Here is a 23,888-nt window from a genome sequence, read left to right as displayed (position 1 = left end):
ACTATTTTTGTAAAGAAAATAATGTACTTTTTACTCCATACATTTTCCCTGACACCCAAAACTACTCGTTACACTTGAATGCTTAGCAGGAAAGGGAAATGGTTCACTCAGGCACTTATCAAGATGTCATCCCTACTGCCTCTGATCTGGCGGACTGACTAAATGCAAATGCTTTGTTTGTAAATTACGTCTGTGTCACACCCTGAGCTGTTTCACCTGTTCCTGTGATTGTCTCCAGTCCCTCCAGGTGTTGTTATTTTCCCCAGTGTATTTATCCCTGTGTTTCCTGTCTCTCTGTGCCAGTTTGTTTTGTATGTTTAGTCAAGTCAACCAAGTGTGTTTTTTCCTGTACTCTTTTGCAATTCTCCTTTTTCTTGTCCTCCCGGTTTTGACCTTTGCCTGTTGCCTCCTGTGTCTGAATCTGGGTCTCACCTTGTGCCTCGATTGTCTGAGTGTTGGAGTGTTCCCCTGGCTATATGTAAATAAAAAACAAGGCAATTGTGCAGTCTGGTTTGCTTAATTTAAGGAATTTGAATTGATTTTTACTTTATCTTTTGATACTTAAGTATATTTTATCAAGTACATTTACTTTTGATACGTAAATATATTTAAAACCAAATACTTTTAGACTTTTACTCAAATAATATTTTACTGGCTGACTTTTACTTTTGCTTGAGTCATTTTCTATTAAGGTGTAACGCGTGTCGTGTGTGTGGAGGACCAAGACGCAACAGGGAAGTGTATACTCATCTTCTCTTTTTAATATATAAGAAGGAGAAACAAAATAAACACGTATACAATTAACAGAAACGACACTAACAATTCAGTCATGTGACAAGCACAAAACAGAATACAACTACCCACAATACAAACACACCCCTAATTATAGGACCTTCAATCAGAGGCAACGATAGACAGCTGCCTCCAACTGAAGGCCCCAACACCAATTAACTAAACATAGAAATACAAATGACTAGACAGAACATAGAAATAAACTAACATAGAACAATAACCAAAACCCTGGACTAATAAATCAAATACCCCTCTCTACATGGACACATACACACAACCACCATGAACCACATCAAACAAATACCCCCTTCCACATCCTGACCAAACTAAACACGAACACATACCCCCTGCCACCTCCTGACCAAACTAAACACGAACACATACCCCCTGCCACATCCTGACCAAACTAAACACGAACACATAACACCTTTACAGGTCAGAACGTGACATAAGGTTTCTTTATTTTTACTCAAGTATGACAATTGAATACTTTTTTCACCACTGTGTATCATGAGTTGCATTTCACTCTGATTAAAAAAAACTAATTGAATTGAAGGTGATATTTCACACCAGAGTTAGTCTTTCTGCGTGATCCCTCCGACTGTAAAATAGATGTTCATCATTTAATACATACTGTAAATAGAAATGGTCTATACCTCACCATTCAACTGTACAACAATATGTACATAGTGTTACAATAAAATATATATTTTTTCCAGATTATTTGAATGTGCTTTTTTTAAACACATTAATTTGACGCGAGTATCTTTTTGACAGGCAACACCCAAACGGCGTTCCATACATTCTATAATAAAATGGTGTTATTTGAAATTAAAAGCTGATTTGACATGTCAAATAGTGTTATTTGACGTGTATATGTCTTTTGACACACAAAGACCCAAACGGCTTTCCTTATCTTATCTTGGTTTAGTTATAAAAGTCGACAGTACATTTGAACAAATTCGAAAGTGAAAGTGTTCTGCGACAAATAGGCACAGCACATTTATTGTTCAACGGTCTTGTCAGAGGAAGATCAAGTCTAGTTATTCGCACAAGTGTGATTGAGATATTATATGATAAAGGATTATTAGCATTATTTTCTGAACTAATATTTCCTGACTTCATTTGGATGTCGTGATTTTTCAGAGATTTTACGCACGACATGCCACCTTACGTTATTGCAAAAGACAGGTCGAGGGCCCTGTATACAGTAAGTAGACCTTCGCTTCTATAGGTACCTCATGACTTAATGTGCTTTACTTTTGTCTCATTTGTAATAAGCTATTGCGGAAATACAGTATTTAAACAATTTTTGCGATGGTCGACCATAGCCCAATCAATATATTTTAGATTGCTATTTGAAGGTGAAAGTAATATGTGCCCACGAACGATAGGCAAGATTTCCATATAGTGAAATTAACCATTTTTCATTCTCTTCAGGTTATGTGGTTGTGCATATTGGCAGCTTGGTGTGTGTCTCTCTCCACTGCCACTTCAGGTGAGTAGCCAAGACTGGTAGTGGCGGTTTAAAATCTTTACTGAATTATAACAATGATTCAATAAAGGAACTGTAATAGACTAATTACTGTATTTGTATAGGTCTATTTGGAATCTTTTGCCGGCGCAATTCCTTCCCGTCACACCGACATGTTATTCAATTATTGCACCTACACTGCTCGCACGCCAACGAGGCTCTGCGTTGCCAAAGGCACCAAACGCGATCACGACACGCAGGTTAAAATATCAAAACAAACTCTGAACCAATTATATTAATTTGGGGACAGTAAACATTTATGGCAATTTTGGGGTATTGTTCTAATTTGTCCTGGGATATAACATTAAACATTGAGTTGTTGTTTTACCTGAAATGGAGAACATCCTCTACCTCGCCAATTAAGCCACACATAAAACGGTCAACCGAATCGTTTCTAGTCATCTCTCCTCCTTCCAGGCTTTTTATTCTCTTGACTTTATATTGGATTGGCAACTTTCATAAATTAGGTGCATTACCGCTCACCCACGTGGGTATAACCAATGAGGAGGTGGCATGTGGGTATCTGCTTCTATAAACCAATGAGGAGATGGGACATTGGTATCTGCTTCTATAAACCAATGAGGAGATGGGACATTGGTATCTGCTTCTATAAACCAATGAGGAGATGGGACATTGGTATCTGCTTCTATAAACCAATGAGGAGATGGGACATTGGTATCTGCTTCTATAAACCAATGAGGAGATGGGACATTGGTATCTGCTTCTATAAACCAATGAGGAGATGGGACATTGGTATCTGCTTCTATAAACCAATGAGGAGATGGGACATTGGTATCTGCTTCTATAAACCAATGAGGAGATGGGAGAGGCAGGACTTGCAGCGCGATCTGCGTCACAAATTTTCTCGTAAAATAGCGATAATATTCCAACCGGACAACGTTGTATTCATTCAAATAGGGAAAGAAAAACATGGTGGTCTCTCGTGACCGTGCATTTCCAGGCTCTGAGCCACCAGACAGACCACTCACAAACAGAGCTCCTGAACCTTGCCCAGAGACAGCAGACGCCCCAATCCACTTTCTGGCGCCTTCAGAGAGCCAATGGAAGCCTTAGAACGTGTCACATAACCCCAAAGATACTGTAATGTCGATAGAGATGCAACAGTTGGACCACAAATTGTCAGACAGGCAACTTCCTGCTTGTAATCTTCTCAGGTTTTTGGCTGCCATATGAGTTCTGTTATACTCACAGACACCATTCAAACAGTTTTAGAAACTTTACTGTTTTCTATCCAAATGTCACGTCCTGGCCAGTATAAGGGTTAATTGTTATTGTAGTTTGGTCAGGACGTGGCAGAGGGTATTTGTTTTATGTAGTTCAGGGTGGTGTGTTTGTTAAAAGGGTGTTTGATTTAGTATTTCCGGGTTTTTGGTTTATGGTCTATGTTTGTGTTTCTATGTTGGGTTAATTGGGGTGGACTTCCAATTGAAGGCAGCTGTTTGGTGTTGCCTTTGATTGGAAGTCCTATATTAGTTGGGTGTGTTTGTCTGTGCATTTGTGGGAGATTGTTTCTTGTTTTGCTGAGTGAGCCTTTCAAGACGGTTTTGTTTTGTTATTTTTGTATGTTCATTTTGAGTAAATAAATGTCAAGATGAGCATACACATACCTGCTGCGTTTTGGTCCTCCATTACCGACGACAAGCGTGACACCAAATCTACTACTAATATACATATTCTCGTTTCTGGGCAAGAGTAGTAACCAGTTTAAATCGGGTACGTTTTTTATCCGGCCGTGAAAATACTGCCCCCTAGCCCCAACAGGTTAATATGGTCAAATCCGGAAACTATCATTTCGAAAACAAAACGTTGTCACGCTCGTCGTACGAACTGGAAGTATACTCGGACCAACGTGCAGCGTGATCTGGATTCCACATATTTTATTTAAGTGAAACGCACAAAACAAAGACACAACGAAACGTGACTAAGTGGTGCACAAAACACAAAATACAAAATAATATCCCACAAACGCAGGTGGGAAAAACAGCTACTTAAATCTGATCCCCAATTAGAGACAACGATTACCAGCTCCCTCTAATTGGGAATCATACAAATCACCAACATAGAAATAATAACCTAGAACCCTACATAGAAATAATAAACTAGAATACCCCCCAGTCACGCCCTGATCTGCTTCACCATAGAGAAACAATGGCTCTCTATGTTCAGGGCGTGACAAACGTTTATTCTTTCAGTGAAATACGGAACCGTTTCGTATTTTATCTAACGGGTGACATCCCTAAGTCTAAATGTTGCTGTTACATTGTACAACCTTCAATGTTATGTCATAATTATGTACAATTCCAGCAAATTAATTACGTTTTTTGTTAGGAATAAATGGTCTTCACACAGTTCGCAACGAGCCAGGCGGCCCAAACTGCTGCATATACCCTGCATATACCCTCATCACCCGTTTGGCGAAGTAGGCTGTGATTCGATGGGAAATTAACAGGCACTGCATCGATTATATGCAACGCAGGACACGCTAGATAAACTAGTAATATCATCAACCATGTGTAGTTAACTAGTGATTTTGTTAAGATTGATTGTTTTTATAAGAAGTTTAATGCTAGCTAGCAACTTACTTCGGCCGCAATCGGTGTCTAAAAATACCGATTACCGATTGTTAGGAAAACTTGAAATCGGCCCTAATTAATCGGCCATTCCGATTAATCGGTCGACCTCTAATATTAATAACTTTTTATATGACTTATGACATTTTAAACTCACCAAGTTAAAACAAAGTAAAACAGTGTAATCAGAAGATGGTGATAATTTGAAAATCTTCTTCCTCTATCAGACATTTTCACATGTTCGGTACCCGAGGATCCGGTCTCAGCGCGGTTTGGACATGTTGCCACCATGCCATGCTGGCTCACCCCTTCCATGAACGCAGAGGACCTGGAGGTGCGTTGGTACCGGCCCAAAGATTTCGACAACCCGGTCTTGCTCTACAGAGAGAGAAAGATCCATGAAGCCTCACAGCAGTCCCAATTTGAGGGCCGCACCTCCCTAGGGCTCCGGGAGGTTACGTCAGAAGGGCTGAAGGGAGGGGATGTGACCTTGAAGCTGGTTAATGTCACTCTGAGAGATCAAGGGGAGTATGTGTGCTACGTCAGCAGTAACCAGGGCTATGAGATTGCCAGTGTCTTTCTCAATATAACTGGTGAGTTAATTCAAGTAAAACATATCCAGGAATGATGCTATAGAAATGAAGAGATCTCCATCATTGTTTCACAAATAGTTGAATTAGCTGAGGTACAAAATGTAATACTGTTTTTTATTTGAGACTCTCGGAGATTTGACATTATTTAGTTTAATCCCCTCCTCCTTAATGTCCACTTAATCTCCTTCCCAGTGATGGGCAGCCCTCCTCTCCTCTCAGCAGTCAGAACAGATGCTGACTCTGTGAATGTGAGCTGTGTTTCCCATGGATGGAAGCCAAGGCCCAGGCTACAGTGGTCAGATGGGAGGAAGACTCTGAAACCTGAGAAGCTGGACTACAGCAGTGGTGCCAATGGTCTGGTGTCTGCCCACAGCTGGGTCCTCTCTTCCCCCTCCAGTGCTCCCTGGGTATCCTGTTCTCTGGTTCTGTCTGAAGGGGAGGAGTTGGAGGGAAGAGTGGACCTACGGAACCTTGCGGCTGTACCAGGTAAATAAGGATAATAACCGTGTTTCTTTCTGCTATGAGCATGTGCTTATCTGGAACCTATCACAAGGTGTGTGTGTGTGTGTGTGTGTATTTATATGCTTGTGTGTATGGAAATGTGTATGTCCAACAGTTTGTTGAATTAAATAAGGGATACCTTCTTTCCACTTCCAGAGACTTCATCAGGACTGCAAACAGCTGTAATCATTTTAGCTCTGCTTCTGCTCCTGTCCGTTGTCTTCATCGGTGTGCTCTACAAAAAGAGAGGTCAGGGCTATGTTTTGGTTTTGATAGTTTTACTATATATTGATAAGCATACAATGCCATGAAAATGTTAGACTGGGTCAAATTTGAACTTAAGCCTAAGAGGGTATGGAATCCTCTTTCCACCATATTTGGATTTCCTACAGGACAAAACAATAGGGGGGTCATCTCCTAAGCCCTCCTTTATCCCTCCTAAGATTTGATTGAAAACTCATGTGTGTTTTGCTTTTCAGGAAACAAATCAACACGTGTGCCTGAAGGAGGTAAGGAATCTATTTATCCACATCACACTTTTCAATGTCAGTGTTCATAATTGGATTGTCAATGCTTCACTTTATAAACATGTTCCATAAATGTTGTGATATATTTTACTTTAACTAGGCCTACATTGATCCTGTAAGAGAATACTATTAAAAATCTAAATTAGTACTAAATCAAGTCTAATGAACACAAAATTATAAACACTACCTATGGACCATATTCTGTGCATTCAGTCACCACATTGTAAGATATTGCCTTTCTTTGTCATATGGCAAATATTGATACAAAATACTTACTGTACAGAATACATTTAACATTGTCCCACTGTCCCTGTTTTTGTGTAGGTACAGTGGATATCGAGACTATGAGACAAGCTGAAGGTAATCTATTTTGACATTTTCTAAGAGAATCAGAATTTATTCTGATATTGCCTTTCTTTATCATGCAAGATGCTACACTTCTAAGAGTGTATAGCAAATATTGATCCCTAATACAGAATACTTACTGTACAAAATACATTTAACATTTACACATTGTTCCTGTTTTTGTGTAGATTTAGTGGATATAGAGACTATGAGACAAGCTGGAGGTAAAATATTTTGAAAAATGTCTGATACATTCTGATTATTATTATGATTATCGTTATCATGGTTCATTGTCATCTCCTGATTCTGTGTTTGTCTTCAACAGTGGACGTCACATTGGATCTCAAGACAGCTCATCCTTATCTGACAGTTGTTTCAACTGGTAAAATTGTGAGAGACAGTGAAGAGAATGTATGTCCTCCGGGTGAGCGTGCTTATATACTTGGAACACATGGTTTTACCTCGGGCAACAGTGCTTACTGGGAGGTTAGACTGGATCAGGATAATGTAGGCATTAAAGAATCCTGGTGGGTTGGACTTGCAAGTGGGTCTGTTAAAAGACAAGGTGATGTACCAGCCACACCTTCCAATGGTTTCTGGTTCCTGTCCTCAGACAAAGAGAAAGGCTTACGGCTTAATATCAACCCCAACATCATACTTCCTGCCAATCCTAGACCTCAGACACTTGGTGTGTATTTGGACTATGACAAGGGAGTACTCTCTTTTATCAATGTAAAAGACAATAAACTGATTGTCACTGTGAGAGCTATGTTCATAGAGGAGGTGTTTCCTCTTTTTAACCCAGGTAAAGGTGACAAAGCCCCTATGACGATATTAGATGTCAGCCACTATAAAACAGACACTGTAAAAGTGTCTGTTTCTGAAGGAGAGAGCAATGTCCCTCCACCTGCTGAAGAGGCTGAGACTGATGCCCTTCTAGCTTCTAACCAAAGTCGCAATCATCAGACTTCTGAATCCAAAGACTGTTAAATGTCTGTGAATAAACTAGAGTACTATCTATTAACACATTGTTTTGTGTATCAAGTGCACTTCATATTAGGGTGTGTACAGTAGTATTCTGTACTGGTCCAATTCATCATCTCCTTGCTCTTCTCCTTTGTCTGCAGTGCAATTTGATTTGATTTGACTACCATGGAAATATGATTGGTGAAAGCAGTGTAGTAGGTGGATGTAGTAGGTGGAAGTAGTAGGTAGATGGATGTAGTAGGTGGATGGATGTAGTAGAGAGATGTAGTAGATGGATGTAGTAGATGGATGGACGTAGTAGATGATGTAGTGCATGGATGGAGTGATATTGTGGATGGATGGATGGATGGATGAGGAAGAGAGATGTCTACTTGGTGTTTGGTTTGACCATCCCCTGTTTTTCACAGCAGTGCAGAGAACAGGAGACAGAAAGAGAAGCTCCTTGCAATGTAGCCACTCTCTATAGTGCTCACTATTATTATTTTAATGGTAGAGCCATCTGGTGACATTTCATTTGAAACCGTAGATTTTTCCCTTTTATAGAGCAATGTACTACTGCTTACTAGAAAATATCCGATTTATATTGACTAGAGTATGTGCATTTAAAAACAACAAAAATCCTACTTGGAAAAATAATTTTCAACATTCAATTTGAAAACTTGGGCATCTTTCTAGAGCTCCATCTTTCTGACCTGAAGTTCACCGACTTCATGATTTGACCTCGTTTTTTTCCAAGTTCACAGTTGTCTTGAAAGCAACATGTACCATCAGTTCTGTAAAATAAAAAAGCAAATTATTTATTTTTATGCTCAGCTGTGCGTCGCAAGTGCTACACCAACTGATCTATTTTGTAATCAAAGCTTGAGTTTTGAAATTTAATATGGTCTGAGAAGAACAATATTGTCAGTCTAGGCATATAGCCAATATGCTGTGATAATGTATTAGGCCTCCTGTAAAAACCTAATTCCTACAGAACTGTTTTTATTATTTGAATGTAAAAATCTCCAAATCATGTTGAATAGAAAAAATCAGAGCAGTTGATCTCGGCTTGCAATATGATTTCTGGTTGTGGGAGTCTCACCTGGCCCAATGGGCAAACAGAAATGCTTTACTGGACTTCTTAGCCTGCGTTTACACAGGCAGCCCAATTTTGATCTTTTTTTTCACTATTTGGTCTTTTGACCAATCAGACCAGGTCTGAAAAGATCTGATGAGAAAATATCTGATGTAATTGGTCAAAATACCAATTAGTGGGAAAAATATGAATTACTGAGGATAATAGCGGACGATATTGCCACTCCTATTTGCCATATCTTTATACCATCTATTGCATCTAGCCTATGCCGCTCGGTCATTGCTCATCCATATGTATATATTCTTATTCCATTCCTTTACTTAGATTTGTGTGTATTAGGTAGTTGTTGTGGAATTGTTAGATTACTTGTTAGATATTGCTGCACTGTCGGAACTAGAAGCATAAGCATTTCGCTACACTCACAATAACATCTGCTAACCATGTGTATGTGACCAATAAAATGTGATTTGTCCAATTTCAGCCACAGTCTTGGAAGTGAACAGAAAAGCATTCACTCAATTACATTGCTTTTCATAAAGCAATATAATTTAGAAAAAATGCGACTGATATCGATATAGATTTTCCATATCGCTGCCCATCAGTGCTTTTATCTCTGTCCATTTATCTATACAAACTCAACACTACCCTCTGTAGTGCCTTGCGGTCGGAGGGCGAGCAGTTGCCTTACCAGGCAGTGATGCAACCAGTCAGGATGCCTTTGATGGTGCAGCTGTAAAACATTTTGAGGATCTGAGGACCCATGCCAAAATCGTTTTAGTCTCCTGAGGGGGAATAGGTTTTGTCATGCCCTCTTCACGACTGTCTTGGTGTGCTTGGACCGTGTTAGTTTGTTGGTGATGTGGACACCAAGGAATTTGAAGCTCTCAACCTGCTCCACTACAGCCCCGTCCATGAGAATGGGGGCATGCTCAGTCCTCCTTTTCCTGTAGTCCACAATTATCTCTTTAGTCTTGATCACGTTGAGGGAGAGGTTGTTGTCCTGGCACCACACGGCCAGGTCTCTGACCTCCCTTTATGCAGATGTCTCGTCGTTGTTGGTGATCACTGTTGCGTCATCGGCAAACTTAATGTTGGAGTTGTGCCTGGCCGTGCAGTCATGAGTGAATAGGGAGTACAGGAGGGGACTGAGAACACAATCTGAACGTCTGGGAATATTTACACGACACCCATCACTAGTCAGGATGTTTCCAAATATATATTTAGTGATTTATTTTTTTTGTATTGACAGAATTTCTAATTCCATGTTTTAGCTACATTTATATAATGTCAAGACAATGTAACGTGTCAGTTAGGAATGTGTTTCTCGTTTAATTTTTTTATTTTGGTTTATTTTTCAGTAATGTTGCGGTAGTGCTAATGTTTTTCCTGCTGAATCTGTCACCATAATGTAGCCAATACTAAAGAAGTTCCCTTGAAAAAGGAGTGTATATATAAGCTGTCTCATTTTTTATTGTTGATTAGTAATTATGTACATTGTGCCAATATAATATTGTAAATGACAAAAAAATGAATAAAAAAACTGTCATCATAAACAAATTCAAGTAGGTATGCCTTGTTTCATACTAGTTTGACTGAGACAGCGGTAGAGGTATAGTGAGGTAATCAGGCACACATTGTGTCTGGATATCTTACAAGTGTAGATGGATCTGGACAGTGAAACCATTTTAAACCATATTAATTAGTGAGTGTGGATGAGATTAAAAAAGTATTGTTGTCTATCAACAATGACAAGCCACCGGGGTCTGACAATTTGGATGGAAAATTGCTGAGGATAACAGCGAACGATATTGCCGCTCCTATTTGCCATATCTTCAATTTAAACCTACTAGGAAGTCTGCCTTCAGGCCTGGAGGGAAGCAAAGTCATTCCGCTACCTAAGAATAGTAAAGCCCCTTTACTGGCTCAAATAGCCGACCAATCAGCCTGTTACCAAATCTTGGTAAAGTTTTGGAAAAAATGGTGTTTGACCAGATACAATGCTATTTTACAGTAAACAAATTGACAACAGACTTTCAGCACGCTTATTGGGATGGACATTCAACAAGCATATCCTGCTATATTGTGGATAAAGAATTACTTGTCTAACAGAACACAGGGTGTTCTTTAATGGAAGCCTCTCAAATATAATCCAGTTAGAATCAGGAATTCCCCAGGGTTGCTGTTTACTAACGACATGCCACTGACTTGAGTAAAACCAGAGTGTCTATGTATGCGGGTGACTCAACACCATACACATCAGCTACTACAGTGACTGAAATGACTGCAACACTCAAAGAGCTGCAGTTAGTTTCAGAGTGTGTGGCAAGGAATAAGTTAGTCCTAAATATTTAAAATCATTCACTAAACCTCAACTAAATCTTATAATAAATAATGTGGAATTTGAGCAAATTGAGTGACTAAACTGCTTGGAATAACCCTGGATTGTAAACTGTCATGGTCAAAACATATTGATACAACAGTAGCTAAGATGGGGAGAAGTCTGTCCATAATATAGTGCTTCTCTATGTTAACAGCACTATCAACAAGGCAGGTCCTACAGGCTCTAGTTTTGTCGCACCTGGACTAATGTTCAGTCGTGTGGTCAAGTGCCACAAAGAGGGAGTTAGGAAAATTGCAATTGGCTCAGAACAGGGCAGCACGGCAGGCCCTTCGATGTACACAGAGAGTCAACATTAATAATATGCATGTCAATCTCACCTGACTCAAAGTGGAGGAGAGATTGACTTCATCACTACTTGTATTTGTGAGAGGTATTGACATGTTGGAAGCACCGAGCTGTCTGATTAAACGACTAGCACACAGCTCAGACACCCATGCATACCCTACAAGACATGCCACCAGAGGTCTCTTCACAGTCCCCAAGTCCCGTTTAGACTATGGGAGGCACACAGTACTACATAACTAAATGGAACGCTATTCCACATCAGGTACAGTTGAAGTCGGAAGTTTTTTATTTATTATTTAAATAAACACCCTTGAAACTGAGATAATCCTACTTTGTCCATGTCTGATCTGTGTAAACGTCTTGACCAAACCCCCTGGTCTGCCATAATATATATATAATATAGAATACTGTATTGTATGTATATACATATATATATATATATACATATATGTATATATATATATATATTTATATGTATATATATATATATATTTATATGTATACATATATATATATATATATACATATAAATATATATATATATACATATATATATATATATACATATATATATATATATATACATATATGTATATATATATATATATATATTTATATACATATATGTATATATATATATATATATATATACATACAATACAGTATTCTATATTATATATATATATTATATATATATATATATATATACACACATTTGAAGTCGGAAGTTTACATACACCTTAGCCAAATATATTTAAACTCAGTTTTTCACAATTCCTAACATTTAATCCCAGTAAAAATTCCGTTTTAGGTCAGCTAGGATCACAACTTTATTTTAAGAATGTGAAATGTCAGAATAATAGTAGAGAGAATTATTTATTTCAGCTTTTATTTCTTTCATCACATTCCCAGTGGGTCAGAAGTGTACATACACTCAATTAGTATTTGGCAGCATTGCCTTTATATTGTTTAACTTGGTTCAAACGTTTCGGGTAACCTTACACAAGCTTCCTACAATAAGTTGGGTGAATTTTGGCCCATTCCTCCTGACAGAGCTGGTGTAACTGAGTCAGGTTTGTAGGCCTCCTTGCTCGCACACGCTTTTTGTGATGGCCACTCCAATACCTTGACTTTGTTGTGCTTAAGCCATTTTGCCACAACTTTGGAAGTATGCTTGGGGTGCCATCAATTTTGTGAAGTACACCAGTCCCTCCTGCAGCAAAGCACCCCCACAACATGATGCTGCCACCCCCGTGCTTCACGGTTGGAATGGTGTTCTTCGGCATTGCAAGCCTCCCCCTTTTTCCTCCAAACATAACGATGGTCATTATGGCCCAACAGTTCTATTTTTGTTTCATCAGACCAGAGGACATTTCTCCAAAAAGTACGATCTTTGTCCCCATGTGCAATTGCAAACCTTAGTCTGGCTTTTGTTATGGCGGTTTTGGAGCAGTGGCTTCTTCCTTTCTGAGCGACCTATCAGGTTATGTCGATATAGGACTCGTTTTACTGTGGATATAGATACTTTTATACCTGTTTCCACCAGCATCTTCACAAGGTCCTTTGCTGTTGTTCTGGGATTGATTTTCACTTTTCGCACCAAAGTATGTTCATCTCTAGGGGAACGAACACTAGACAAAATAAACAAAATGACAGCCAACAGTTCTGTCAGGTAACTACAACGAAACAGAAAACAACTACCCACGAAAACAAAGGGAAAAACAGGCTGCCTAAGTATGGCTTCCAATCAGAGACAACGATAGACACCTGCCTCTGATTGGAAACCATACCAGGCCAAAACATAGAAAAACAAAACATAGAATGCCCACCCACCTATCACACCCTGACCTAAATAAACAGAGAAAACACAGCTCTCCTAGGTCAGAGCGTGGCAGTATGTAAACTTCTGACCCACTGGAATTGTGATACAGTGAATAATAAGTGAAATAATCTGTCTGTAAACAATTGTTGGAAAAATTACTTGTGTCATGCACAAAGTAGATGACCTAACTGACTTGCCAAAACTATGGTTTGTCAACAAACAATTTGTGGAGTGGTTGACCTAAGTGTATGTAAATTTTCGACTTCAACTGTATGTATATATATATATATATATTATATATAATATATATATTATATATTTATATATTTATTTATTTTTATTCGCTAATCACACCTTTTTCTTATCTTAGGCTATAATCACTTCCTGAGTATTGAAGTGTGTAATACCAATCCAAAGTGTCCATTCTGTGTAAATAGTCTTCCAGACTAGAGTCACTGCTAACATGGTAAAACGTTAAAAAAAAAGGTTCTCAGTCTCAGAAGAAAAAGTCAATTTCTCAGCTGCCTCACATTCATTTTGTTTTAATTGTAACATATTTTTTTGACATCCAAATCAATAACATATGTAGGGTTGTGTTCTCTAAAAACATTGGTCTGAAAATGAGCTGGCTACACAACAACATACAGTCACTAGTTTGCAAATTGATTTATTGATTGGTTGCTTAATGGATTCATCAGTTATTCATCGTGTTTGATTATGGAGTAAATCCAGAGTAAAAAGGGCATCCAGTCGGAGTTCTTCTGTTGAATGAAAGAAAAACACAAATAAAAAGATTCAGTCATGCGTTTATCACATCACTTAATATGGGTTCATATGTAGACCAGCAGTAGAGTAGACAGGACTCACCGATTGAGGCAGACAGGAAGTGGCAGCAGCCGAGCCAGGCCATCATTACACTGTAGGGGCTAAGGTAGGTTACAGTCAGAGAGTGTGTCTCCATAGTCTAGAGTGGCTTCCTGTCTACTATCTCCATAGTCTATAGTGTCTTCCTGTCTACTATCTCCATAGTCTACAGTGTCTTCCTCTCTATTATCTCCATAGTCTACAGTGGCTTCCTGTCTACTATCTCCATAGTCTATACTGTCTTCCTGTCTACTATCTCCATAGTCTACAGTGGCTTCCTCTCTATTATCTCCATAGTCTACAGTGGCTTCCTCTCTATTATCTCAATAGGCTAAAGTGGCTTCATCACCTCTCCTACATTTCAATCGTCTACAAAGATTTCCTCCTCTCCACGCCTCCTCTCTTTCATCTCCCCTATCCTCTTCTTCCCCTCCTCTCCTCCTTCATCTTCTCTGCATCATGTTAACAGTACAGTAGCTTCCTCTCCTCTCTATCATCTCAATAGTCTATAGTAGCTTCCTCATTTCCTCATCTTCTCTCCTTCCTCTTCTTGTTTCATCTCATCTCCTCTCCTTCCTATTCTTGTTTCCTCATCTCCTCATCTCTCCTCTCCTTCCTTTTCTTGTTTAATCTACTCATCTCCCTCTCCTCATCTCCTCTTCTTTCTCACCTGGTCTCCTTTCTTTACTCACCTTCCCCTCCTTATCTCCTCATCTCCTTCCTCATCTCCTCTTCTTCCTCTCCTGTTCTCCTCTCTTTCCTCACCTTCCCCTCCTTATCTCCTCCCCTCATCTCCTTCCTCTCCTCTTTCCTCCCCTCTTCTCTTTCCTCATCTAATCCCCTTCCACATCTCCTCTCCTTCCCTCATCTCCTCTCCTCTCCTTCTTCTGCACTTAGCTGATAGCTGTTTTGTACTCACTGCCTCCCAGACAGGTGTAGGAAACCTCCAGGTATTTGTAGGTTCCGTAGCAGGGGTCCCCGAAGACCGGATCAAGCCCCACAGTGCATTGACTCTTTCCCTCACACCTGCAGAGTTACACATTTATAACACAGTTATAACACACATGCACACTCAGGGGGGATATTTGTATACCACCTTTCAACACCACTGACATCCCCAAACTAGAGAGGAGAGATGGGGAGATGGATAGAGAGGGAGAGTGTACCATTGTTTGACAATGTCCAGAGTTTTGGGTTGCAGACAGTTCTGGTTGCTGAGCTCATGGCGTCCAGCAGAACAGGTAGAGCCGTCTCTACGGCCGTAGTTAGCATGAAACACCTTCATCACACCCTTACCTACACACACACACACACACACACACACACACACACACACACACACACAATATTTGAATTGTACCCTTAGCTACACAGGGGGAGGGCTGAGGGGGATGGGTGAGGGTGTTTGTGGGTGTAATCGTGTGCTCACCACAGTCCAGGGAGCTGGTTGAGCCCTCGCAGGTGATACTGGTCTCTGAAAACACAACGCACACACACAACATCAGCCCTGCTGCTGAGACACAACATCAGCCCTGCTGCTGAGACACAACATCAGCCCTGCTGCTGAGACACATCATCAGCCCTGCTGTTGAGACACAACATCAGCCCTGCTGCTGAGACACAACATCAGCCCTGCTGCTGAGACACAACATCAGCCCTGCTGCTGAGAAACAACATCAGCCCTGCTGCTGAGAAACAACATCAGCCCTGCTGCTGAGACACAACATCAGCCCTGCTGCTGAGACACAACATCAGCCCTGCTGCTGAGACACAACATCAGCCCTGCTGCTGAGACACAACATCAGCCCTGCTGCTGAGAAACAACATCAGCCCTGCTGCTGAGACACAACATCAGCCCTGCTGCTGAGACACAACATCAGCCCTGCTACTGAGAAACAACATCAGCAATGCTGCTGAGATAATGGGGGATAAGGAAAAGGATGAAGAGCAAGAAAGTGTGGGAGGAGCAATCAAAGAAAGGTGGGAAGAGCAATCAAAGAAAGGTGGGAGGAGCAATCAAAGAGAGGTGGGGGGAGTATTCAAAGAGAGGTGGGAGGAGTATTTAAAGAGAGGTGGGAGGCGCAATCAAAGAGGTGGGAGGAGTAATGTACTCAAAGAGAGGTGGGAGGAGCAATCAAAGAAAGGTGGGAGGAGTAATCAAAGAGGTGGGAGGAGTAATAAAAGAGAGGTGGGAGGAGTAATGTAATCAAAGAGAGGTGGGAGGAGCAATCAAAGAGGTGGGAGGAGTAATGTACTCAAAGAGAGGTGGGAGGAGCAATCAAAGAAAGGTGGGAGGAGTAATCAAAGAGGTGGGAGGAGTAATAAAAGAGAGGTGGGAGGAGTAATGTAATCAAAGACAGGTGGGAGGAGCAATCAAAGAGAGGTGGGAGGAGTAATCAGAGGTGGGAGGAGTAATCAAAGAGAGGTGGGAGGAGTAATAAAAGAGAGGTGGGAGGAGTAATCAAAGAGGTGGGAGGAGTAATGTAATCAAAGAGAGGTGGGAGGAGCAATCAAAGAGAGGTGGGAGGGAAGGAGAGATTGTGACAACACAGTATGGGGCTCCATTCATGAAAAAGTGTTGACTACTTTGTATCATGCACAAGCACATTTCAATTGACTAGTTGTTCACTTGACACCACGAGCAGGTTGTTGTCCACTGTACAAGTACAATATAGGTGTCAGAAGTGGAATGGCAGTGAACAACAACCTGTGCGTGGTATCAAGTGAACGACAAGCCCATTGGACAGGAGAGGGAGAGCGCCTGAGGGAGAATACTGACGAGCAGGCAGGCAGATGTAGGTGACGTCCAGGTATTTGTAGGTTCCGTAACAAGGGTCAGAGATTTGATTCACTCTCATGTTCACCTCACACATCTGCTTCCCGTCACACCTGGAACAACCACAGAGCAACACCATTAGAACCATAACAAAGCCACAACATAACTCCAACATAACCTGTAAAAACGGATATCTGGAGCTTGTCTGAGTGGTTGGCCTCTGAGCCCTCTGAGCCCCTGTACTTGATGCTGATTTGATCAACAAGCTCACATAGTCTCACTGCAAAATTAGACGTTTGTCCACATTTCTCACACGTCAAATTTTGAAGTTGTTTTAAATGGAAGCATACTTGATGGTAATAGCGTTGCCCCTAGTGGCGATGTGGGTTAAGTTAAGGGTTTAGGCATACCAGGGTTTAGGGACACAAACAACTCTAAAATTAACTTCAGGCATTCATTCTGATTGGTTACATTAAGGTTGAAAACAGAAAAACGACTACACTGTTAAGTTTCGAGATGTATTAAGACTTGCCTTGATAACTAAATGTGGATTGATGGTGCTGTAGTCTGAATAGCAGCAGTCTGTCATATAGACCTGGGTTCTAGCTCCAGGTACTTGTTTTGTTTGCACCCTAGTGGACGGTTTTGACGGAGCCTCCTGACCTGGATTTAACTTGGATCTGGAGTGATTTGACTTGGACCTGCACACTAGTTTGTTTGTGTGTGTGTGTGTGTGTGTGTGTGTGTGTGTGTGTGTGTGTGTGTGTGTGTGTGTGTGTGTGTGTGTGTGTGTGTGTGTGTGTGTGTTTACCTCTGTGACCAGAGTGCCAGAGTTCCTTCCTGGGAACACTTTGTGTTAGTCAGTTGACTCTGAGGTCGTCCCTGACTGCAGGTCTGGCTGTCTGTGCGTCCATACAGTGCTTTCTGAAGAAAGACCACCCCATTTCCTATGAGAGAGAGTGAGAGAAGAGGGAGCATGAGAGACTCACGAGTCAACTGAACTAAGTAACCGATTGACACACAGAGTGTTGTTTCTTACCACATTCCAAATGCACCACACCGGCACCCTCACAGGTAGTCACCTTCTCTGTGGACGACAAAAATCTGATTGATACAAACACATCACACATACATCATATAGAGAAAAAGATTCAACATATTTCTGTGTGTGTGTGTGTGTGTGTGTGTGTGTGTGTGTGTGTGTGTGAGAATGTGTGTGAGCACGTATGTACAGTTGAAGTCGGAAGTTTACATACACTTAGGTTGGAGTCATTAAAACTCGTTTTTCAACCACTCCACTAATTTCTTGTTAACAAACCATAGTTTTGGCAAGTTGGTTAGGACATCTACTTTGTGCATGACACAAGTAATTTTTCCAACAATTGTTTACAGACAGATTATTTCACTGTATCACAACTCCAGTGGGTCAGAGGTTTACATACACTAAGTTGACTGTGCCTTTAACCAGCTTGGAAAATTCCAGAAAATGATGTCATGGCTTTAGAAGCTTCTGATAGGCTAATTGACATCATTTGAGTCAATTGGAGGTGTACCTGTGGATGTATTTTAAGGCCTACCTTCAAACTCATTGCCTCTTTGCTTGACATCATGGGAAAATCCAAAGAAATCAGCCAAGACCACATAATTATTTTTTTAGACCTCCACAAGTCTGGTTCATCCTTGGGAGTAATTTCCAAATGCCTGAAGATACCGCATTCATCTGTACAAACAATAGTACGCAAGTATAAGCACCATGGGACCACGCAGCCGTCATACCGCTCAGGAAGGAGACACATTTTGTCTCCTAGAGATGAACGTACTTTGGTGCGAAAAGTGCAAATCAATCCCAAAACAACAGTAAAGGACCTTGTGAAGATGCTGGAGGAAACAGGTACAAAAGTATGTATATCCACAGTAAAACGAGTCCTATATCGACATAATCTGAAAGGCCGCTAAGCAAGGAAGAAGCCGCTGATCCAAAACCCCCATAAAAAAGCCAGACTACGGTTTGCAACTGCACATGGGGACAAAGATCGTCCTTTTTGGAGAAATGTCCTCTGGTCTGATGAAACAAAAATAGAACTGTTCAGACATAATGACCATCGTTACGTTTGGAGGAAAACGGGGGAGGCTTGCAAGCTGAAGAACACCATCCCAACCGTGAAGCACGGGGGTGGCAGCAACATGTTGTGGGGGTGCTTTGCTGCAGGAGGGACTGGTGCACTTCACAAAATAGATGGCATCATGAGGGAGGAAAATTATGTGGATATTGTGAAGCAACATCTCAAGACAGTCAGGAAGTTAAAGCTTGGTTGCAAATTGGTCTTCCAAATGGACAATGACCCCAAGCATACTTCCAAAGTTGTGGCAAAATGACTAAAGGACAACAACGTCAAGGTATTGGAGTGGCCATCACAAAGCCCTGACCTCAAACCTATAGAACATTTGTTGGCAGAACTGAAAAAGTGTGTGCGAGCAAGAAGGCCTACAAACCTGACTCAGTTGCACCAGCTCTGTCAGGAGGAATGTGCCAAAAATTCACCCAACTTATTGTGGGAAGCTTGTGGTAGGCTACCTGAAACGTTTCACCCAAGTTAAACAATTTAAAGGCAATGCTACCAAATACTAATTGAGTGTATGTAAACTTCTGACCCACTGGGAATGTGACGAAAGAAACAAAAGCTGAAATAAATCACTCTCTACTATTATTCTGACATTTCACATTCTTAAAATAAAGTGGCGATCCTAACTGACCTAAGACAGGGAATTTTTTACAAGGATTAAATGTCAGGAATTGTGAAAAACTGAGTTTAAATGTATTTGGCTCTGGTGTATGTAAACTTCCAACTTCAACTGTATGTGTGAGTGTGTATGTCTGTGTGTGTCTATGTGTATGTGTGTGTGTGTGTGCGTGTGTGTAGGTTACTCACTGCTCTCCAGGCAGCCATAGGTAACGTCCAGGAAGATATCAGACAGGTGTGCAGAGTTACAGAGGTCACACACACTGCCGGAGGTCGCCACCTCACACTTCCCATTTCCATCACACCTGGATGAGCAGTAGTAATGTCACACACCTAAAACACCTCGGACACTGTCCTTACTCAGGTTCTAGAAAGCATGATGTTATTTCTCTCCATTTCCCCTCTCTGTGCTATCAGTTTTAGGACCACTTTCTTCTTCAGTGGAGTTTAGTTTTTCTGTGAAGCTGTTCTTGATAAGATTCCCATCTGGCTGAACTAATACAGGGACTGGTTACATATAGGGCATTCGGAGGGTATTCAGACCCCTTGACTTTTTCCACATGTTGTTACGTTACAGCCTTATTCTAAAATGGATTCAATTGTATTTTTTCCTCATTAATCTACACACAATACCTCATAATGACAAAGCAAAACAGATTTTTCATATTTTCACATTTATAAGGAGAAAAACCCAGAAATATCACATTTACATAAGTATTCAGACCCTTTACTCAGTACTTTGTTGAAGCACCTTTGGCAGTGATTACAGCCTCGTATTCTTGGGTACGACGCTACAAGCTTGGCACATCTGTATTTGGGGAGTTTCTCACATTCTTCCCTGCAGACCTTCTCAAGCTCTGTCAGGTTGGATGGGGAGTGTCGCTGCACAGATATTTTCAGGTCTCTCCAGAGTTGTTCGATCGGGTTCAAGTCCGGGCTCTTGCTGAGCCACCCAAGGACATTCAGAGACTTGTCCCAAAGTCACTCCTGCATTGTCTTGGCTTTGTGCTTAGAATCGTTGTCCTGTTGGAAGGTGAACCTTCGCCCCAGCTCTGGAGCAGGTTTTCATCAAGGATCTCTCTGTACTTTGCTACATTCATCTTTCCCTCGATCCTGGCTAGTCTCTCAGTGCCTGCCTCTGAAAAACATCCCCACAGCATGATGCTGCCACCACCATGCTTCCCCGTAGGGATGGTGCCAAGTTTCAACCAGACATGATGCTTGGCATTCAGGCCAAAGAGTTCAATGTAGGTTTCATCAGACCAGATAATCTTGTTTCTCATGGTCTGAGAGTATCTAAACATTATTTTAATATCTCCAAAGCAATTGCCTCTCTATGAACCACTGGCTACTTTTTCTATATCAACACACCTGCTGGTAACTCTGAACTGGTTAGGACAGCTCATGTGGTCTCCTAAATATCTGTCAACTAGGTTAGGACTCTTATGACTAAAGAGGTTTAATATCTAGCTTTTATTTCTACCAATAAGAGTAGGAGTAAATTGTATCTATTCTCAGTGCTTACGACACATTTTCTACTCTGAGACGCTTTGTGGATATGGCCCAATTACTGTAAAATTGCTGGAAACATGCCAACAGGACACTGAAGTTGGGAAATAAACGATGTTGTAAGCAGAACATTGCAAACATTATACACTCAGTGAGCTTGCTATTGACTGAAGTTGTGTACTTTCCGTGTGTGTGTGTGTGTGCGCGCATGCGTGTGTATACAGACCTATTAGACACACCGTTGAAGGCCTCTGTATCGGAACAGGCTTTAGGGCTCTCGTTTGATGACAACTTCTCAATAGTGCTGAATTTGACCCCATACACCATGATCACACCGTAATCTACACACACACACATAAGAGTTGGTTTAACACTTGCTATTCCATATGAGGCCAGTTTCCTCAACTAAAAAGAACAGAATCTCCATTGAAAGTGCTTTTTAGTCCAGGACTTTTGTGTCCGGGAAACTGCCCTGTAAAAAAAAACTCAGTCCACAGGTGTAGATATACTAGGAGCTTAAGGTTCTGATGGAAAACTGGAGTTACTTTACCACACTGGAGTTACTTTACCGCACTGGAGTTACTTTACCGCACTGGAGTTACTTTACCGCACTGGAGTTACTTTACCGCACTGGAGTTACTTTACCACACTGGAGTTACTTTACCGCACTGGAGTTACTTTACCACACTGGAGTTACTTTACCGCACTGGAGTTACTTTACCGCACTGGAGTTACTTTACCGCACTGGAGTTACTTTACTGCACTGGAGTTACTTTACCACACTGGAGTTACTTTACCACACTGGAGATACTTTACCGCACTGGAGGCTGGGATCAGCACACGTCAGGAACCTGCGTTCAATCTCTGACATTCCATAACCTGGAACAGGAAAACAAAAATCTTCTTTCGCCTTTTATTCTCTGTCACCTTCGATGAGGGTTTCCAGCCTTGAGCTACACATACCATCCGTAATCACTGTAAGATGATTAGACTTACCCAGAAAGAGGCTGGCCTGCAACACTGGAAGAACACACAAGAGAATATACTCTTTATAAATGTGAAGCCCCTGGAGCACGTTAGAGGTTGAGAGGAGAAGAGAGGAAAAGGATAAAAAAACGAAGAGAAATTAGAAGAGTGGAGACTTACCGGCGAATAAAATTGATTGTCCAAGGAGCATTCTGTCTACTTTATCAGGGATCTCTATAGGAGAAACAGCTTCTGAGTGTCTGACTGTATTGAATGGTTTTGCCCACGTAGTGAGAAATGAATAACAGTTGAACGCATGAGCAGTTACTGGAACATATTCCCTCTTTACTCTGTTGACCAATCCCCCCCCCAAACACACATAAACACACACACACACACACACACACACACACACACACACACACACACACACACACACACACACACACACACACACACCTTCAGTCAATATAGCATGAGGATGAAAGAAAGTACAAATGATTATAAAACGGGCGGGTCTAATCCTGGATGCCGATTGGTTGAAAGAGTATGTCAGACGTTATCTATTTCACAACTACCCACGGCTGTAACAAAATCAAAATGTCTATTTACTTCCTAGCGTAAGCTAGGCTAGGGGTGAGGGGTTAAGGTTAGGTGAAGGTTTAGCTAAAAGAGTTAAGGTTATGAATAGGGGAAGGATTAGCTAATATGCTAAGTAACTGCAAAATAACAAAAAAGTAGTAAGTAGTTGAAAAGTTGCAAATTAGAAAAATGTTGCTAGATGTTATACACCTACCTGTCCACCCCGAATGACTACCCTCCTTTCGTTTTTGACCTAAGTAACCATGTCTTATGTACAAAACGTAACATATCATACTACATGGAGTGTCCCCGATTTACACACAGAATAATAATCCTCCCTCAGGGGAGGAGTCAATATTCACTCAGGGGAGGAGTCAATAGTCCCTCAGGGGAGGAGTCAACAGTCCCTCAGGGGAGGAGTCAACAGTCCCTCAGGGGAGGAGTCAACAGTCCCTCAGGGGAGGAGTCAACAGTCCCTCAGGGGAGGAGTCAACAGTCCCTCAGGGGAGGAGTCAATATTCACTCAGGGGAGGAGTCAACAGTCCCTCAGGGGAGGAGTCAATATTCACTCAGGGGAGGAGTCAACAGTCCCTCAGGGGAGGAGCAATGTTCCAGACAATATTTGGGGATTTTGGTTGAAAACTCTGTCTCATCTAAACTGTCAAAATATAAACTCTGATGGTGAGGTTTTGCACTGTAGTGGTTGGTCTGTAACTGATCAGATCTGAACAGCAGAAAGAGAGGACTTGGTGTATTTTAATACATTTGAATACACATATAGGACTACATACACACAACTAAGGACACCAAGACTCTTACCTGTCCCCCCTTCCACCAACAAGACTCTTACCTGTTCCCGCTCCACCACCTGTCCCCCCTCCACCACCTGTCCCCCCTCCACCAACTGTTCCCCCTCCACCACCTGTCCCCCCTCCACCACCTGTTCCCCCTCCACTACCTGTTCCCCCTCCACCACCAGTCCCCCCTCCACCACCTG

At 41.3% G+C, this 23,888-nt stretch overlaps 2 protein-coding genes across 2 annotated transcripts; one reads left to right on the top strand and one right to left on the bottom strand.

The window, feature by feature from the left end:
- Positions 1–1,736: 1,736 nt before the first annotated feature.
- On the top strand, positions 1,737–8,127 carry LOC115198062 (butyrophilin subfamily 1 member A1). The gene is made up of 9 exons (XM_029759732.1): positions 1,737–2,002; positions 2,233–2,290; positions 5,145–5,510; positions 5,703–5,996; positions 6,168–6,260; positions 6,491–6,520; positions 6,863–6,898; positions 7,072–7,107; positions 7,209–8,127. The coding sequence occupies exons 1-9, from the start codon at positions 1,955–1,957 to the stop codon at positions 7,871–7,873; spliced, it is 1,626 nt and encodes a 541-aa protein (XP_029615592.1). The 5' UTR covers positions 1,737–1,954; the 3' UTR covers positions 7,874–8,127.
- Positions 8,128–13,979: 5,852 nt separating this feature from the next.
- Positions 13,980–22,649, bottom strand: LOC115198061 (L-rhamnose-binding lectin CSL1). Its single transcript, XM_029759731.1, has 13 exons — positions 22,490–22,649; positions 22,340–22,363; positions 22,160–22,222; positions 21,570–21,684; positions 20,024–20,139; positions 18,133–18,180; positions 17,905–18,040; positions 17,097–17,206; positions 15,747–15,791; positions 15,484–15,613; positions 15,237–15,343; positions 14,321–14,379; positions 13,980–14,214 (listed from the first exon to the last, which is right to left on the bottom strand). The coding sequence occupies exons 1-12, from the start codon at positions 22,518–22,520 to the stop codon at positions 14,366–14,368; spliced, it is 939 nt and encodes a 312-aa protein (XP_029615591.1). The 5' UTR covers positions 22,521–22,649; the 3' UTR covers positions 13,980–14,214; positions 14,321–14,365.
- Positions 22,650–23,888: the final 1,239 nt, after the last annotated feature.

Source organism: Salmo trutta, chromosome 8 (assembly GCF_901001165.1).
Source record: "Salmo trutta chromosome 8, fSalTru1.1, whole genome shotgun sequence".
In the NCBI taxonomy this organism is placed as follows: Eukaryota; Metazoa; Chordata; class Actinopteri; order Salmoniformes; family Salmonidae; genus Salmo; species Salmo trutta.
The sequence above is the reverse complement of the archived record's forward strand: the minus strand, read 5'-3'. Positions and strand labels throughout refer to the sequence as shown.

Excerpts from the sequence above, each read along its gene's own strand:
- LOC115198062 (XM_029759732.1), top strand. The coding sequence starts at position 1,955 with ATGCCACCTTACGTTATTGCAAAAGACAGGTCGAGGGCCCTGTATACA. Across the intron at positions 6,261-6,490 it reads TGTGCTCTACAAAAAGAGAG|GAAACAAATCAACACGTGTG; the intron begins GTCAGGGCTATG and ends TTTGCTTTTCAG. Across the intron at positions 7,108-7,208 it reads GACTATGAGACAAGCTGGAG|TGGACGTCACATTGGATCTC; the intron begins GTAAAATATTTT and ends TGTCTTCAACAG.
- LOC115198061 (XM_029759731.1), bottom strand. The coding sequence starts at position 22,520 with ATGCTCCTTGGACAATCAATTTTATTCGCCG. Across the intron at positions 20,140-21,569 it reads TTCAACGGTGTGTCTAATAG|GTGTGATGGAAATGGGAAGT; the intron begins GTCTGTATACAC and ends CTGCTCATCCAG. Across the intron at positions 18,181-20,023 it reads CTATGGCTGCCTGGAGAGCA|AGAAGGTGACTACCTGTGAG; the intron begins GTGAGTAACCTA and ends TGTCGTCCACAG.